The sequence below is a fragment of the Electrophorus electricus genome, chromosome 17, assembly GCF_041902795.1.
Source record: "Electrophorus electricus isolate QZ-2024a chromosome 17, ASM4190279v1, whole genome shotgun sequence".
Classification (NCBI taxonomy): Eukaryota; Metazoa; Chordata; class Actinopteri; order Gymnotiformes; family Gymnotidae; genus Electrophorus; species Electrophorus electricus.
The window spans coordinates 9,466,201-9,484,242 of NC_137513.1; the positions used below are offsets into that span (position 1 = coordinate 9,466,201).

General features: G+C 42.3%; 1 protein-coding gene across 6 annotated transcripts in view; it reads left to right on the top strand.

Moving 5' to 3' along the window:
- agfg1a (ArfGAP with FG repeats 1a) overlaps positions 1 to 5,078 on the top strand; it is a 29,272-nt gene extending 24,194 nt beyond the window's left edge. For 5 of the 6 annotated variants that reach the window (XM_081700334.1, XM_027016847.3, XM_081700335.1 and 2 more), the window contains 7 exons: positions 153 to 300; positions 464 to 546; positions 1,064 to 1,153; positions 1,569 to 1,616; positions 3,624 to 3,773; positions 3,876 to 3,970; positions 4,258 to 5,078. In XM_081700334.1, the coding sequence (XP_081556460.1) occupies positions 153 to 300; positions 464 to 546; positions 1,064 to 1,153; positions 1,569 to 1,616; positions 3,624 to 3,773; positions 3,876 to 3,970; positions 4,258 to 4,317 (674 nt within the window). In that variant the 3' untranslated portion in view covers positions 4,318 to 5,078. Of the gene's footprint in view, positions 1 to 152; positions 301 to 463; positions 547 to 1,063; positions 1,154 to 1,568; positions 1,617 to 3,364; positions 3,407 to 3,623; positions 3,774 to 3,875; positions 3,971 to 4,257 lie in introns of those variants that run through there. The other variant, XM_081700337.1, reaches the window with a different exon arrangement.
- The last annotated feature ends 12,964 nt before the right edge of the window (positions 5,079 to 18,042 follow it).

Below are 18,042 nucleotides of genomic sequence, written 5' to 3' on the forward strand. Positions count from 1 at the left end.
TGTGAATCCATGCACATTCCTGGTGCCATGTTAAAAGACACATTTAAGCCTGTTCAAATATTGCTTTTCGTAATACATGACCCATCCGGTAAGGATGGGTCTGTGGGTAATCTCTCACTTTACTCTCTCTTTCATCTTTCGTTCTTTGTTAGGCCCAAGTGGCGTGAGTTCGGCTCCTCCCTCTGCAGGTGTGGGTCCACCCCCTCCTCAGGCAGCCATTTTGGGGAGTGACCGCTACGCTGCCCTGGCTGCACTGGACAATGTGTTCAGCTCCCCAGCCCCCACCTCCAGTACACAGGGGTACCATCACAGAGATACACCCTCACGCACATGCACATTCTAAGGCACTGTCATATACTCTCTCTCTCTCTCTCTCTCTCTCTCTCTCTCTCTCTCTCTCTCTCTCTCTCTCTCTCTCTCTCTCTCTCTCTTTCACACCCCCTCTGTTTTCGTCTCTTTTTAGAGCTGTATTCGGAGCTTCTGCCGCTGCCACAACTGCCCAACCACAGCAGGGGGCGCTGCCAAGCATGCCTCAGGGCTTCCCAGGTAACCCCACCTTCAGCAGACCGATGTCCAGGGCTGGTTCTGGACCCCATACTGATGGCTCACAGTCCTAAATGCACATTGGTCATTCTTTATCAGTAGATCAAAGACCTACTGGCCAGCCAAACTCACTACTGTAAAATGGAATGTTTATCAAAGGGGCTGTTTATCAGCAAGGTGCGCATTTTGAGTCAAATGTCAGTGTTTGTCATGCCAAGTAGGCTTTGCTCCACGTGTAATTAACATTGTGCGTGTAGCACCTCTGGTCGTGTGATGGTGTACAGCCTCTCCTACAGCCAGGGGATGACCGGCGTGGCTTCAGAAAGTATGGCTGAGTGTGCCTGGTCTTACTGAAGCTACCCTTAAACCTTACAGCGTCTTTTCTAATGAAACTGAAGATTCTGAAAATACCTTTATCAATTGATGTCACAGATAATGAGTTGCTATTTATATACATGTTAAAAGTATGTTGTTGTTTGTGTGTTTGTTTGTTTGTTTTTCTACTTGCCCCCACCCACAGGCCCATCAACAAATCCTTTTGTGGCTGCAGCCGTATCACAGGCCGCTGCCCCTACGAATCCGTTTCAGACAAACGGCAGAGCAGCAGCAGGTAGGGGGTGGGGCTTAACTGAATCAGTCACTCAGGAAAAGCGGGAGGCTTTCATGTCTCAGTGCTTCTTTTCCAAGCATCTAGTAACAGGCAGATTTTGAGGGTTCTGCATCAATAAATGGAGTAGGTTGGGGAAGAAAGCATCTCAGGGGCTTATAAGCTATTCAGGCCACATGAAGGCATTGTGGGAGTTTAACTGGGTCACATACACCCAGGATCCGTGTTTGCAGGGAAACACACACGTGATTGAACGGGTATGGGTGGGTTTGGGTGTGTGTGAGAGACAGGGAGAGAATGACACTCCTAGTTTTTAAGAAATGTTTTTTAAGAGTGTTGATAAAAAGACTTTAGAGAATGTGAGCTGTGGGGATTCTGATTTGTAAGTTGGGTTTTGTTTCTGTCCTGTGTGGTACAGACCTGTCAGGAGGTATCCCTGGCCAGGCACACCCTGCAGCCCAATTTGGTATGTTCTCTCTCTATATATATATATCTCTCTATCTCTCTTTCAGTCCCTCCTTGTCCCTCCCTCTTCCACTGCAGTTCTTTCCCTCCATACAACTAAATATCTCAGTATTGTGCTCCTGACCTTTTAACCTTTTCAAAAGCTAACCGTGCTCATCGCCTTTGTGTGTCAAAGGTGACTGATGTCTAATATATGTTAAACACAGCTGGCAGTAATCTGTTTGCCGTTAACTTGCAAAAGACCGGAAAAGGTCTTAATGTGTCTAGTGAGCAATGCTATTATGGGTTTCCAAATAACTTGTATGCATTGCAGAACACTTTTTTTTTTTTTTCTTGTGTCTGTCCTGCACACTACAGTATCAGTATGAGCAGCTTTTTGTGAGATCATGCAGACTTTAACTGTCTATAAAACACAGCTTGCATTTAACAAACTAACAGTGCTAGAGTTTAATGACATTAACACTTTTTTTTTTTCTTCATTAAAAATATCGAATTGCAGCATTGTTATCCATTTTGGCACCATGTTGGGATGAAATTCCAGAGGAATCATCTGGTGTAGTCTTAAAGCAGTCACCCCTGGTGTGTGTTGCTTCAGTGCTCAACACCAAGTTCCTCCCTAATGCACCATTAAAGCCTGATGGGACAAGCAGGGCAGGGGGTACTTGGCTTTCCACTGGGGGCTTATTCATCCTTTCATTTCACATGGTTATAAAATCTTTCAAATATAAATCTTTAAAGCTTACATGTTCCAAAAATCCACTTTAGGTTAAGCACAGGATCTAAATGTAGTTAAGTATTAAGGGGAACAATAGTCTACACTGCATAGCCCATCCCCAGTGGTTTCCTGGGTCTCCAGGGACTCACAAAGTCCACATATTGGCTCCTTACACAGCTGAACCAGCTTTTAAGAACATGCTGATGAACCAAGCTAGAAACTGGAGTGGAGCAAAAAATATGAACTGTCCAATGGCCCCTGAGGACCTGTTTAGAACGCATTGTTATATCCTGTGGCACATGTTGAAACAAAAGTATAAACTTGCTTTCAAATGGCGTAAGTGTAGTAATGAAGCAACAGCACCTTGTTAATTTCTCCCACTGCCCTCGTTTCATGTTGCCGTCCTATATGACACACATGATTTAACGCTGGGCTTCAGTGATGCCTAATTAGCTATAATTAAACACCTATTAGGGTCAGTTTTACAGAGATTAAATCCAGACGAAAGTCACTGGGGATTCGGCAATTAAACAATGTATATCGGTGTGGTAGAACAAGGATTATTCTCTCTCTCTCTGTGTGTGTGTGTGTGTGTGTGTGTGTGTGTGTGTGTGTGTGTGTGTGTGTGTGTGTGTGTGTGTGTGTGTGTGTGTGTGTGTGTGTGTTCCTTGCTACCTGCTAATGTTTAAAGGAGACATGGCAATCAAAGCCACATTTTCTTTGCCAGTCCACATAAACACAACTTGTCATTGTGTCCACAACACGAGAAAATGTGAAACCTTTAGTGTTTGTCTAGTGTTGTACTTCCCTTTTTATAGCGCTCTTGTGATTCTTCAAGATGTTTGGATTTGCAACTTGGATGTGACCTCATATACAGCAAATATCCTGCCCCACTTAAATAAACCCTAAACACTGGAAATAGAAACTATTCTTTGCAGCTTTCTACAACTGCACACCATGTTGCTATAGGTGGTCAATGAGATCATTGGTCATTAGCATATAAAACTAACACCCAAATGACCTTTTCTTCACAGTGGAAGTACATACTGCTTAACACTCCCTACAGCTGAAATAAGGTGTTTTTAAAATAATCTTTACAAATTACTTAAAAGAGCATATGGAACTAACTGTGTTGTGAAAACCAAAAAATGAATATCTTGCTCTTAAATTTATTCCCTCTAGCACTTAACGAGTCTCTGTATATACACACATTTCTTGACATGTTACTGCATGCGTGCATGCATACATGCGCGTGCCTGTATGTGATTAATATTCCTGCGTGTCTCCTTGCAGCCCCATTTGGTCCTGGCTCTATGAGCATGCCCGCTGGGTTTGGGAATGCTGCCGCCTACAACCTTCCCACCAGTTTCAGTGGAAACTTCCAGCAGGCGTTCCCTGGGCAGGCCTTCCCCGCGCCGCCAGCCTACCCCCAACAGCCCAATGGTGAAAGCACACATGCTTCAAGCTTAGAGCAGGCCCACATGCTCTGGTCACTCCCCAAATAATGATCTGCCGGCATTTCTCACACTCTCTCTCTTCCTTTAGGTGGGGGTTTTGCTGCATTTGGCCAGGGTAAGGCTGTAGTAACTCCATTTGGGCAGAACACGGCGGCAGCAGGAGTCACCAATAATCCATTTTTGGTCGGTTCTTTTTATTCAGTTTGCATGCATGCTTGAAGTTCAGGTATAAATACACTACAAAAGCGTGGACGAGGGTAAATTTGAGAATTCTGAATGTCGGATTTCTGCAGATCTTTATGGCAGAATTGTTTTTGTTTATTTTAAATTGAATTACTAAAACTAAAAATGTCTGGTGGCCTAAATTTCATTCAGTCTCTTGATTTGTCAGGGTTCTCTGTTGCTATAATCGTAGGTCTGAGTTTCAAGGAGCTACTGAGTGACTGTCTTGCACTCTCTATCTTCTCCAGGCAGGGGCGCCAGCGGGACAGTATCCTGCGGGAAACTCTTCTACAAATCCTTTCTTATAGCACACTGTTCTCCTTTCACACTACCAGGAGGAGACTTGCTTGCACCTCTTGCACTGTTTTGTTTTTGAAGTAGCTTTAAAACATGTTTCTAAAAACTTTTTTATTGACATTTACAAACTAAAACAAAATTACACCCAAGGCTGTGTACAACCATGACAACAGAAAACAAAGCGAGGTTCTGGGGTGCCTCCGAGGACGGGCTTGCCCTCCTTCCTATGCTGTGAAATTGCCTGGCCTGGAAAATGTACGTTCAAACTGGCAGATAACTAAGTTATTGCAAAATGTCCAGTGCATTTTAATGCTGCAGTTCTGTATATATATTTTTTTTCTCAGAGATGGCAGAAATTTAGCTCTTTGTGCATATCAGTATTTGTATCTCAAACATACACACACACACATCTGCGCACACACAAAGACGTTCTCATGCACATGCTTTGAACTCTGACATGCTTTCGGGGAGGTTGTGGAGGTTGCCTGCTTAATGTGAAGCAAGAGCCCGCTCTTCATCTGGATGATCAGACTTTATGGAGGAAGAGCATCTGCACTCTGCGTTTTTCTAAGCAAGAACTCTGGCCCCCTCCTCATCCCTCTCTTCCTCAGTGCCCAGCTTCACACTGTGGGCATTGCCCTCACTCACCATGCCAGGTGCTATTCAGAGACTCCTGGACTACACACCACTTAAGTTGAATGTTACAAAAATTTAAGTTAATGTGTATATATATACAAATATATATATATTAAAAATGAATTTTAATTAAGAAGCTGCATGCAAGGTGCTTTTCTTTTTACTGACTACTGATTGGTACTTATAAATCACTGCAGAGCAGAGGGACTTTTTTTATAGTTAATATAAGCAAAACTTTATGTAGCACCTGTGTTTTAGGATACATTATGTTTTCAGACTGAGTTAACTATTTCACTGGGATTTATAGTAGAAATGTTTAACTGGGTCAACAACAACAACAAAAAATATAAAGGTGAAAAAGCCCCTTACTAGAGTTTTACTATCGTAAGGCCAGTTAATCTTTTTTTTAGATTACTTGCTATTGGTATATGGTCCAAAAAGTAAATGGTGGACACTGGTTTAGGTGCTGTACTTGCTGTCGGAAATATCTGGGGAGGTAAAGAAGAACTGGCCCTCTGTTAGCACTATTCCTCCAGCTTCCACTGGAGCAGGACGCACTCTAGTTTAACATAAGCACAGAAAGCAGAGCTAGCCTCGCTTCTGTAAGCAAAATGCTGCATCTGTGAGGGGAAGGTGCTTTGGGGGTAGCCTGGGCATTGTTTTAGCTGGAATATTTGTATCTTTATTTGTTGTTGGCTCACTTTAAAAGTGAGGATGAACTTTCTGTAGACATTCATGACATAGCTGGCCTGAAGAGACCTAGGGTCAGCATGGGTCATGGGCATCAGCTCAGATCTTTTATGATCTATGGTGCCAGAGTCTACACTTAGACCAATCAGTGGTAGAATATGTTTTTTTCCCCCACAATCCATATTTAAATGGATGCCATTAAGAAACTTAATAAGAGCAGTCTCAGGGCTATAATCAGGCCAGACTGAAATTGAGCAATTGAAAATACCTTGCATTTTTCATGTTATTTGTGAGGTTTAGTTTTGTAATGTACATCTTTACCACCTTTTCATTTTTGGATTGCCTTCTGACTTTCTGTGAACTAGGGTACTTGTACTCATATCTATTTCATTTATAAAACTACCACTTTTACAAATAGATTTGGAATTAAAATTGATAATTGGCCTACTAACATATATCTATGAAACAATCTTAGCACTTTGAATTGCCTCACTGTGCTATATAAACTTGCCTGGCCTTCTATAATTCCCATCACTCCATCTCTAGTCAAGTAATATGAATTGATTATCTCCAGCAGATTCTATTTATATACAGTCAGAATAGCTGCATGTCCTTTTCAGCATACACTAAAATCGCATCTGGTTCTTCTTAAGTCTTTTGTCAGTTCTTATTCTGCAGTGCAATGACTTCTCGAGCATTCCAAAAGGTGTTCCATGTTCTGCTGTTAGTCCACTGCCATCTCAGTTTCGCTCTAGATATGAGAGTGCTGAGCCCCTTTCATCTCAAGATTCTGGTAGTGCAAATTACAAAATACTGGAATGTATGCCAAATAAACTATATATTCAAATGCTCACACATGAAACTATTATAGAATATTCATATAATATCCACAATACAATATTCAGACAATTGTTTTAGAAAAGTTGAGCACTAATGATATACAAAGGAATGGATCATTCACAATAACCCCTTATAAAATGACATTTAATAAATGCATTTTCATAATATACTATGCAATATATGATGTGGCCAAGTGGTAACACTATATTGCCATTTTACAGAAACTTATATGACAGCACAATTAGCTCTTGAATGAATTCTCCCCCGTCTTCTTTCCAGCACCCCTCCTTCCTTTTCGTAAACATAACATTTTTTCATGTTTTTATGATGATGATGATGATGATGATGATGATGATGATGATTCTGTGTCTGATCACTTTTTCATTATTATACGCTCACGAACAAGGTCAGACCAATTCACTACAGATCTTAATCGTCTTATAAACCAGTGCTCGTTTGTTTATTTTTGGGATTCACATATGTGTTAATTCACTCAATTTATTTATTTATACACTTATTAGCTAGCTAGAAGTTTAGTAGACCCAGCAGTAGTGACCATGGTTAGGTAAGTAGGACATTGTACTTTAAATGGGTAAGTCCTTTAAATAGGCAATTGGCTAACTAATTAGTTAGCTAGTAACATGTCCTACAGCTGGAAAATGGTGAGGAGGAGCTTCACTTTGTCTCATAGACGGACACAAAATGACAGCACTAGACAATCCAGGACCCAATGTAATTCAATCAAAATGAACGAGTTAATCGCCGAGTCCGTTAAACTGGTAAAATACTAACCGGAGACATCTAGCTAACTGATAATTGGCTGCAAAACAAAGCTATAGTTAGCCAGTCATGAGCTGTTTCTAGCGCTATACTGAAAGCAAGTTTGTTATCTTGTAGGAACAAATACATGTTTGTGTCGAACTTGATGGCTAGCTAGCTATCAGAGGTGTGGTTTGGTAGTGTCGTTATAGCAACTGCTGACTTCAGACTTTTTGTTATGGTTAAAAGTGAATAAAAGGTGAAGGGGTTATCACAACAAACTCAAGAGCGATGCCAAACAGCGAATATGGATAACAGCTCAATTGGTCTTGGTGTATCCGTTTTGTACACTTGTGTCCTTGCTCCAAGTCTATCAGTGGGTATTTTACAGCGTAGTGAAAAATAGCTCCATATTTTGCGGCGTAAAAGCGTCCGAAACGCCGCCTTCAGCCCCCCCCCCCTTACAAATAAAACGCGTTTCGTTCGAGGCGAATTTTGACTACTTTGGCTTTCCATACTATTCCCCCGTGCAACGATTCCTCACCGTCTTGGCCATTTCTGAAAGCTTTTCGAAAGCGCACGTTTGACCACACAGCACGTTTAATTCTCAACTGTATGCATTTGAAGACACGTTCACATTTTTCATTACGTCTTTACCTCATATATTTTGATTTAAGCCAATATAAGCTCTGCTGTCCTCATTTACCACCAGGGTCAGCTGCAAGCCCTTTGAGCCTTTACATTCAAAGATGTAAAATGTAGCGTTAGCCACACTAAGCAATAATATCTCACTAAATTAGCTTAGCAGTTCTCGATAAAACAATTGATTGGAATTGAAAATGTAAAGTTATGAACACAGAACAAATGTTTAAAAACTAGTATAAGAAAAGGATGTGCAGGAACTATGGTAATTAGCATCGCATCGTTTCCCAAAGTTGAATGGCTTTTTTTTTTCCTGCCTGCCTAGCCATCCTGAAGAATGCATGGACTTGCTTCATTTTTTGGGGGGGATTTTGAGCCTTTATGTTAAAGAAAAGAAGTAAGACATATATTAAACAGAATATATCAAACTGATATATTTGATTAGTAATTCATGGTGCTGTTACTTACCAGCTGGGGTGTTTTCCATTTTAGGCATGTCTAGCAAATTCCCCGGTTGCACCCAGACTGTCTGCGTGATTTTGTGCTCTGACTTCAGTCACTGCAGAAATGCATAAATTCAGTGTTTGTTCTGATTCTTTAGCTCACTCATATTTACATATGGTAGGAATGACAATAAAAGCCAAAAAGCACTGGACTGAATATTTTTACCTGTTTGTGGAACAAAGAGCTGTCCCATTATACTCTGTATAATAGAACTACATAGCCATGAAAGAAACTCATGCTGGGGATGTGATGAAACAAAACTCAAACTTTTGGATAAGAGTGGCAGATTCAGGGAATAATTTGTATAACCTGAAGATTTCCATGATCATTTTTGTTAGTTATCTCCACAACTGTCAGTAAAATCTCACTGTAGTGCCCAGACACTGCCTTGGCAGAACTTGGTGAGTCACTGTTGTCAATGGTGCAATGTGAGTTTTCATGTGTTCCCTCAGTAGAAAGCTCCTGAACCATAATTGTGTGGACAGTCACTTCAGTATCATCGCTTTGAAACTGAACATGGAGTTTTTTGAAAGTAGAAGCGGCTTAAAGGCACTTGACTAGTTCGAAAGCCTGGGGATTTGTTACCAAAAGTTCTTTCCAGCAGATTAATTGCGGACTCAAATGAAGGACAGGAGATCACTAACTTCTGAGGAACTTGATCGGTTACTGCAGTCATCCTTGGTTGTGGTGTACTCATCCAGTGTTTTTGAAATCTGGATCTCAAGTTGACATTTATCAAGCAAGTGCTGATGTACCACACCAGCAAGAGAACTGGCAGACATCTCCTTGATTGTTCTTCATTGACTTTGCCTGTGTGGAGGTCAGGAGGATCTCCCTCAATGTATTCCTGAGGTCTGTGTCATTTCTGCATGTCAGTGGTCTGGCAAGCTTTCTTTTTGCTTTCTCAACACTTGCTGCAGAGAGCCAGATCTTATTTTTTATTTATTTATTTTTTGTTTTGTTTTGTTTAAAAGCAAGTTGGCAACAGCTAAAGTGCTCTGCAAGGATCTTAGTGAGTCCTGGTGCTGGGAACTCACAGCTGGGAGATGCCTGAGTCTGTCTTAGCATTTCATTAAGCATCTCCATCAATGTTTTCAGGTGAAACAATTTCCTTTAATGACTCGGGTCTTTACTCACTCGATGATTTCCTCTGGAGTCCTACCAGGGTTTCGCTGAGCATTCGCTTTGCCTCAGATCTCCACTTGCTTACACTTTGTGAGCTTGGGCATGGACTGGGACTCGGAGTGGGGCTTTGGCTCCAAGTCATCATGAGGGACTTTTCCACTGACTCAATAATCTCACTTTTATGCATGCTTCCAGCTCTGTTTTAGACTGAACTGTAGTAGTGGAGCTCTTCCTCTTGTGCCCTTTAATACGTTTACAGCCTGGATCAGTTGCACTGCGTGTTGGTCCATTGCACACATAGGATGGGCTTTTGCTAGTTGAGTCAGACTCACTGGATTTATGAGAAGATGATGATTAATTCATCTCATCTGATATGTGCTGTGGACCAAGAAGACCCTCAATTTGCAGGACTGGAGTTGCACTCTCCAGAGATGACTTTACAGTATCTCCACTATTAATGGAGATTACATACAAGAGGAGCTTGGATGGCACGTTATGCTGCAGGATTTGCTGCTTACCAACAGTGGTGGTGTTCCTTCCCCCTCTGTTACTGATATTGGAGGGGAGGGGGAAGACGTTGGTGGTCTCGGGAGGTTTAGGCAGAATATGCTGCTGTCAATGCCAGCCCTCTCAGAGCTCTGTAGTCCTCCATCTGGCAGCTGAATGATTCAAGTTGGGTTTATTTGAGCCACTGAACGATTCAAGTTGGGTTTATTTGAGCCACTGAACGATTCAAGTTGGGTTTATTTGAGCCACTGAACGATTCAAGTTGGGTTTATTTGAGCCACTGAACGATTCAAGTTGGGTTTATTTGAGCCACTGAATGATTCAAGTTTGGTTTATTTGTCACATGCATAGTCATATACAGTATAACTCGCAGTGAAATGGTTTGAGAGTGCTCTGTCCAAACGGAGGGAAAAAAACGGGTAGATAAGGAAATGTGTGTGTGTGGGGGGGGGGGTATGTATGATATATATTAAAAAACAATGTATGTACAATATATGTATAATATGTTTATATACACAATGTTATGTGGATATATGTATGTATACAATGTAAATTCCAGCTTACAAATTTACATATTTACAGTCACATGGTGGTGGTGGTGGTCCCCACAGTTTATCGGTTTCCCTGATTCAGGGCCCGGATGGGCTGTGGGAAGAAGCTCTTCTTCAGTCTCTCTGTCTTGGTCTTCAGGAAGCGAAAGCGCTTCCCTGACCTCAACAGAGAGAAGAGCCTATTGTTGGGATGGGTGGGGTCCTTCACAATCCTCGTGGGTTGGTTTGGCACCGCTTGTAATAGATGGTCTGCAGGTCAGGAAGTTCCTTATGAGTGATGTGCTCTGCTGAACGCGCCACCATTTGCAGTGCTTGTCTGTCCTGCTTGGTGCTGTTCCCAAACCAGACTGTGATGTTCCCTGTGAGGATGCACTTGATAGTGCAGGTGTAGAAGTTCTGCAGTACCTTGGAGGGCAGTCGGAAGTCTCTTAGGCATCTGAGGTGGACCAGGTCCTGCGAGATGTGAACTCTAAGGTACCTGAAACTGTCTAGTCTCTCCACCGTGGTTCCACTGATACTCACAGGTTGGTAGTGCCGCTCCTGCTTCTTGCTGCAATCCACGATCAGCTCCTTTGTCTTGCTGATGTTAAGGAGGAGATTATTTTCCTGGCACCAGTTTTCCAAGTGTTTAATCTCCTCCAGGTAGGCCCTCTCATCGTTGTCCGAGATCAGGCACATGACGACGGTATCTTCAGAAAACTTGACAATGATGGTGGAGCTGCAAGTGTCTGTGCAGTCGTAGGTGTACAATGAGTAGAGCAGGGGGCTTAGGACACAACGCTGAGGAGCTCCAGTGCTGAGGGTGAGGGTGGATGAGACACAGTCGCCCACCCCTACTGATTGTGGTCTGTCTGTTAGGAAGTTGGAGACGGTACCAAGCGTCAGGGAGAGATTGAAGATGTCGGTGAATACCGGGGCTAGCTGGTCTGCGCAAGGTTTGAGGACTCTCCCGCAGATACCATCTGGTCCCGCTGCCTTCCTGGTATTCACCCTTTTAAACACTCTCCTCACGTCACTCTCTGTGATGATGAGGGGGCGCTGTTCTATGGTGGGCTCTGCGCATGCGCCGTTGGCTGCGCCGATAACACCATTTGCGTTGTTAGCATTAGTGCTGTTAGCATTAGCGCTGCTAGATGTAGCCTCGAAGCGAGCGAAGAATGTGTTCAGCTCGTTTGCCAGAGACTCATCCGCACTCATCAGTCCGGAGGGTGGGCTCCTGTAGTCCGTGATCGTCCGTAGTCCCTGCCACAGGGATCTAGAGCTGCTCTGCTGGAACTGTGTCTCTAGTTTCCTCCCGTAGCGCCGCTTCGCCTCCCTCACCGCCCTGCGCACTCCGTATGCCGCAGACTTGTACTCGTCCATGTTCCCGCTGATGATCCCCACGTTGTAGGCAGCAGTGCAAGAGTTCAGAGCATCACGGGTGGTTTTGTTCACTCAGGGCTTCTGGTTGGGGAAACTTCTTGATGGTGGTTCTTGGAATCGTGTCGTCCACCAATTTCCCAATAAACCCTACTACTGCCTCCGTAAACTCACTGACATCATCAGTGCTGGGCTGGAACATGTCGCAGTCTGCGCCATCCAGAGCGTCCTGCAGAGCGGCCACCGATTGGTCTGTCCAGCGTGCGACCTCCCTCTGAACCAGAGCTTTCCGTTTCAGCCGTTGTTTATATTTTGGTATGAGGAAGATGGCGGCGTGGTCCGACTTACCAAACGGTGGATGAGCTAGTGCCTTGTAGCTGTCCTTGTATGAGTTGTAGCAGTGGTCGAGTGTCCTATTTCCCCTGGTGGGGAAGGTTACATGCTGGTAAAGGTTGGACACTGCACGCTTAGGGTTAGCGCTGTTGAAATCCCCAACCACAATAAGTGCAGCGTCCTGGTGTTGTGCCTGAAACTGTGTGAGAGCCTCATGAAGTTCCCACAGTGCAGTGGCCATGTTGGCCTGAGGTGGGATGTACACGGTGTTGACGATGACCAAAGTGAACTCCCGAGGAAGGTAGAAAGGACGAAGCTTGAGGACGAGCCGCTCCAGGTTGGGTGAGCTGGAGCGGGTGAAAGTAACAACATTGACATTGTTGCACCAGCTGTTGTTTACCATCACACACACTCCACCGCCTCTCGACTTCCCCCGAATCTGCAGTCCTGTCCATACGGCGAACCCGGCCGGCTGGATGGCGTGGTTTGGTACCGCTGGGTTCAGCCACGGCTCGCTGAAGCAGAGGAGGTTGCAGTCCCGAATGTCCCTCTGGAACTTTATCCTGACCCGGAGGTCGTCGAGCTTGTTGTCCAGAAACTGGACATTGGCTAGCAGGATGCTAGGTAAGCGAGCTCGGTGTGCCCGAGCCCTCAGCCTGTTCCTGACGCCGGCTCGCTTCCCTCGAAGCCTTTTCCTCGCGTTGCATCCTTTGTTCTCCCTCAGGATCTCCGTTGGCCATCTTGAGTCCGGGGTTAGAGACGGTTTGCGGTGAGTGCTATGTAGATTAAAAGAAATAAGAGCTTCTCTGCTGTATGAGATACGCGTCATGGTGTAGAGAGAAGGGCTGCAGAGAAATCAGGGGTAGCGGGAAGAGCGAAAAAAGTGCCAGGTGTGGACGGAGCAGTCGTGACGGCAGCCGACATCACCGACGCCATCTTTGTATTCTGCACCGCCAACACCACCATCTCTGCCGTTGTAAGAAATGGTGACTGATTTCGTGAGGTAGGGCTCTCTGTATCCTCAGCAAGATCAGTTTTAATTTCAGGACTCAATGAACCTGCAGATCGTCCACACACTGGAGTCACAGTTGACATTTATAAGCCCCAAACGTCTACCTCTGACCTTTTCATTTTAACCTGCATCTGTGCCAGTGGATTGGGTTATGACCTTTTGCAGTGTGTCACTTGATAGGTCTTTGGACTCAGAGGTCATGACGTCAGTGGATGTTGTTGGGTATCCACTGAAGCTTCCTGAGAGACTTAATGAGTTAAAGAAATAAGAACTGCAGGACTCTTCACTGGCTGTGCCTGAGATGACAGGAGACACAGAGTCCTGGCAAGACATTACTGTGATGTGGGCTCTGCAGCAGTCTGGACCATATATTCACTTGAAGAGCATGCTGGGGGAAAATGTGTACCACTGCATGGTGTAGTACACCCATAGTCCTGGAATTCCAGCAAGACAGGAACGAGATTCTCCTTTAGTTCTCCCACTAAAGAATTTGTGACTCTTCTAATGAAATTCTGGAGATTTTCCATCATCTGTGCAGGTTGGAGAAATGTGCAGGATAAATAAATGTCAAAACAGGATATAAAATCTGGATTAAGATCACTTTAATTCAACACAAACTGATTTTCAGTTGTCCTTCAGATACTCTACTTTTTGATGTTAGAAAATTAGAATGAGAATGCTAAGAGTAATGCATTTTAAAAGCTGTTATGATCACTGAAGATCCAGCATTATCTTATGGAATCAACAAACTCCCCACCAGACTTTCTTGCTCAGTGGACTTGCTGTTACTCCTAAGTTTGTCATGTTTGTCTTTCACATAACTGCTTTCATTCATTCTATAAGCTTGTTCGTTGTTCACTGACTTGATTAAATAGCTTCCTCATTAGATGACGAGATGGTGAGCACAATGGACCCGGGGCGAGCCACTGATCAGCGAGATCGGCTCAGGTCGTGCTGGCTTCCTTCTTCCATTCGCAGCTTTCGGACCACCTCCTTCTCCAGGTCATCAAGATGGAACTGCTGGCTTAGCTCCCACGCCTGAGCAAACAAATGTGGTCAAGATGTCCAGTTACCTTATATGTCCAGTCAGGATCTGATGAATCAGCGCCGCTGCTGCACAGTACCTAGTTTTATAGATTACATTATTCTATATTAAATTAAAGTAAAACTCTTCCTACCACTTCAGCACTTTATTTCATGAATTTCTTGTACATTCACATAAAAGTACCATGGATCAATATTAATATGGACTTGCCCATGTCACAAAAATCATTCTAAATTCTGCTGACCAATATTTCATTGTCTTGAATCTGAAGTCATAGAAACCTACGTCTTCCTGAAGGTGTTCCTCCTTTTATAAATGAGCCACTCTTTCATGCCTGAAACGGTGACATGCTCTGGAACCCCACCTCCCGGTTAACCTAGCATGAACTCTTTCAGAAGCTGTTTGGGCAGGAACAAATGCTATTTTACAACTGCAAACAAGCACGGCTTAAAGTTTAAGGATTTTAAATTACATATGCCCATCAAGACGTTAAGAGTCAAAATGTAGCAGTGAGTTTTCTGCTTAGTCCCTCTCTGCAATCAGTCTATTATGAATCTTACATTAACATTTCATGTTGGTGAAGGTTTTAAATCCATAAAGTAGCTTAACTGAATGAGTACTGACTTGCCTGTTTTTGGACAGAGAACTTTTCCCATCTCTCAGTCTTTATGTTGTTCATGTACTGGTTGAACTCCTTCCGAGAGCACAGCACCTGAAATAAAGGTCTGCTGCAGAGGCTTTTCTTTGAACTGCTTGAACTGCTATAGATGGATAAATCTGCTAGAGGTGAAGGTAAATCTTATTTAGATGCTTACTCTCTCCCAGCTTGCCCCTGTAGTGGAGCACAGAAAGCTTGGCGTTACCTTTGAGTCCTTCATTCTTCGTGATGGGAAACAGAATAAACACTGTCATATTAAATCCAAACAGAGCTATTTAATTCTAGGGCTGCAGCAATAGATTATTTTGGTCATCGTTTACCGATTACTCCCATCGATTAATCAAGTAATTGGATAAGAAATACTTTTTCTTTATCAAAGAGCAATAGTACATATACAAAGGAGAATGTAAAACGGGTCTCTTAAAATTAACAGCTAATTGGTTTCTTTTTTAGAAAACACCAAGTTTTTATTGCTTAAATTGCATACATTATCTGTCAGTTTAATTAGTGAATTTAAGAGATGCAAAAACATGTAACTAGGTTTTTTTTTTAAGTATTTCAAATTACTTTAAAAAATATATGCATGATATTTTTCACATGTATTTAAACATTTTTGACATCTGGTATATCGGTTTTAAGTAGTTGTTGATCGCAAAAAAAAAAAAATGTTGACAGTACGTTGGTTATATAAATGGCAATGACAATATATTTTGGTTTATGTAAATGAAAAATATAAACCAGATAAAACTAAGTAATTGGTCATTTGCTAACTTCACTAACCTTTCAAGTGCACTCAGTAGGCCTCACAATGTATGTGACAGCAGAAAACGTTTTTGGAAACAGTAGCTAGATTTCTGAGAACACAGTGCAGTTTACTTCCCCAGGTTACCAAAGGTGATTCTGTCTGTGTATTTGTTCATTCATTTGTTCATTTGAAAAGCAACTAGTACTATCACTGCTTTTAAGTATTAATTCTGTCTTAATTACTGCTTTCTGAAGATTTATTATATTTATATATTTTATAATTATAATTATTTTATATAATATAAAGCATCCAAAAGAAGCCCTACATGCATAATTCCAAAGCCAAATGATTGTAAAAAAAAACAAAAAAAACAAACAACAACAACACAAAGGAAAACACCCACCAATGCATGCAGGACAGAATTAAGCCAATTTCCACTATCCCCCCCCCCAAAATCCCTAAAATTCTGGATGCATTTAAAGACCACTGCATTTTAAAGGAACTACTTACCCGAGAAATGAACCCTAACAAGAGTACTCTTAGTCGTCTGGTTCTGAGGCTTGCTAACCCTGTAACAACTACTGCCACAGACCAGCCTCTCACCAGCAATGCTTTATCACCAATTCTAAAGCTAAATCAAATTATAAAGCAAAGTAAAAAGAACTCTTTACAACATTGGGACTACGAAACTAAACTTCACAGGAAATTAGAGTGCTGTCAACCTCTAAGCAATCCTAGCTCAGTGGTTAAGGTAGTTGATTAAATTATAATGTAATGTTAATGCGTGTGTTTCCCCTGCTTTACGCCAGCAAACTCCGCTCATAAAGGCTTTGGTTATCACCTAATATCATGTTCTGAAGTGTGCTTATTCAGGCTGAAGTACTCAAGTGTCAAGCCGTGCTTTTTGAATTACACTGTCTAAAAATGACACAGGGAATAAAGGAAGTTAAAATATTGACCTAACCAGGGAGAAAAACAATGTTTAATAGTAATACTGTGTGTTTATTTCCTGCAATATAGCATGTTGAGTAAGAATTAGGAATGCACATTAAAAGTGTTCATCCTACATGATACCACTGTGCAAACAGTGGATAAAATCACAATGTTTGCAACATGAAGCAGGTACAAAACAGCTTTTTGGGACTTTTCCATGATCCAGTGTCCAGGCAAAATGTTCAAAGACACTGACAGACAGGGTAGCAAATACAAATATTCTGTCCTAAATCAGAAACTGGAGGTACATATCTGCACCTAGAATACCGTATCTAGCTAGTACCTAAATATATCTAGCAATATAGTTAGGTACTGTATGTAACTATAGCTAAAAAGACAAATGCAGGTGCTAAGAAAGGAGACATGAGAGGATACTGTGCATGATTGATTGGCTGCTGCTTCTCACCAGTGTTTTGACTGGATGTCAATGCATTGTGCAGCATATTGATTGATTGTAAAGCATCCTTGGGTACTGAGAAAGGCGCTACATGTCATAATTGACCCCTCCTAGTGTCTACGTTGTCATGGTTTCCTTGTCTCTTGCATTGTTTTGCTTCCCTTTTCATTATTCCCACCTTTTCATTTGTTTCACCTGTGTCTCGTTACCCCCAGCGAAACATTTCTTTAAAGCCCGTGTTTGTCGCTGTCAGTTTGCTGCTCATTTGTTATTCCTGGCTGCTGTTTGTTATCCAAGCTTCGTTTATCTCTAGTGTTGGTTGGTCGTTCTTAGCGTTGCTTGTGTCATTGTTATAAGCTGCTTCCCCTTTTGTGTGATTTGTTTGTTTGTTTATGATGTATTATCTGACTCTGCGTATTGGCTCTGTGACCCTGGACTGTTCTAAGGATCATGACTCTGGGTTTGTCCGTAATAAATCTCGCTCTTCATGGCATCCGCCGCTCATCATTACACTATATAAGTGTGAAGATGATGATGGTGAAGTCCACCAGTCAGAAGCAGAAGAAACATTGTGCACCTTTTCTAGGTTGGAGGAACCATGCTGTGAATTTTACATAAGAATACGTTTGGGATTGTAGAGGTCCAATCGGTTTAAGGTTAATTACATAGAAACACGTACATTTTGCATATGTAATTTTGCAGAGTGATTGTCACGGATCCCAACAGCCCTTTCGTTGTCCACAATCATTGTCATTGTCTATTTTTAACATGGCAGCAATTGAACTAGTCTAATATGTTTGCTTAAGGATATTTACATTTATGTAAATGTGATAAACTTATGGAACTGCTATTATTTCGTTATACTTAAAATATTTTTTATCAGGGAAGGAGCTTTTACCAAGGCATTCTCGACCATTATTTTTGGCTCAGGGATAAAATA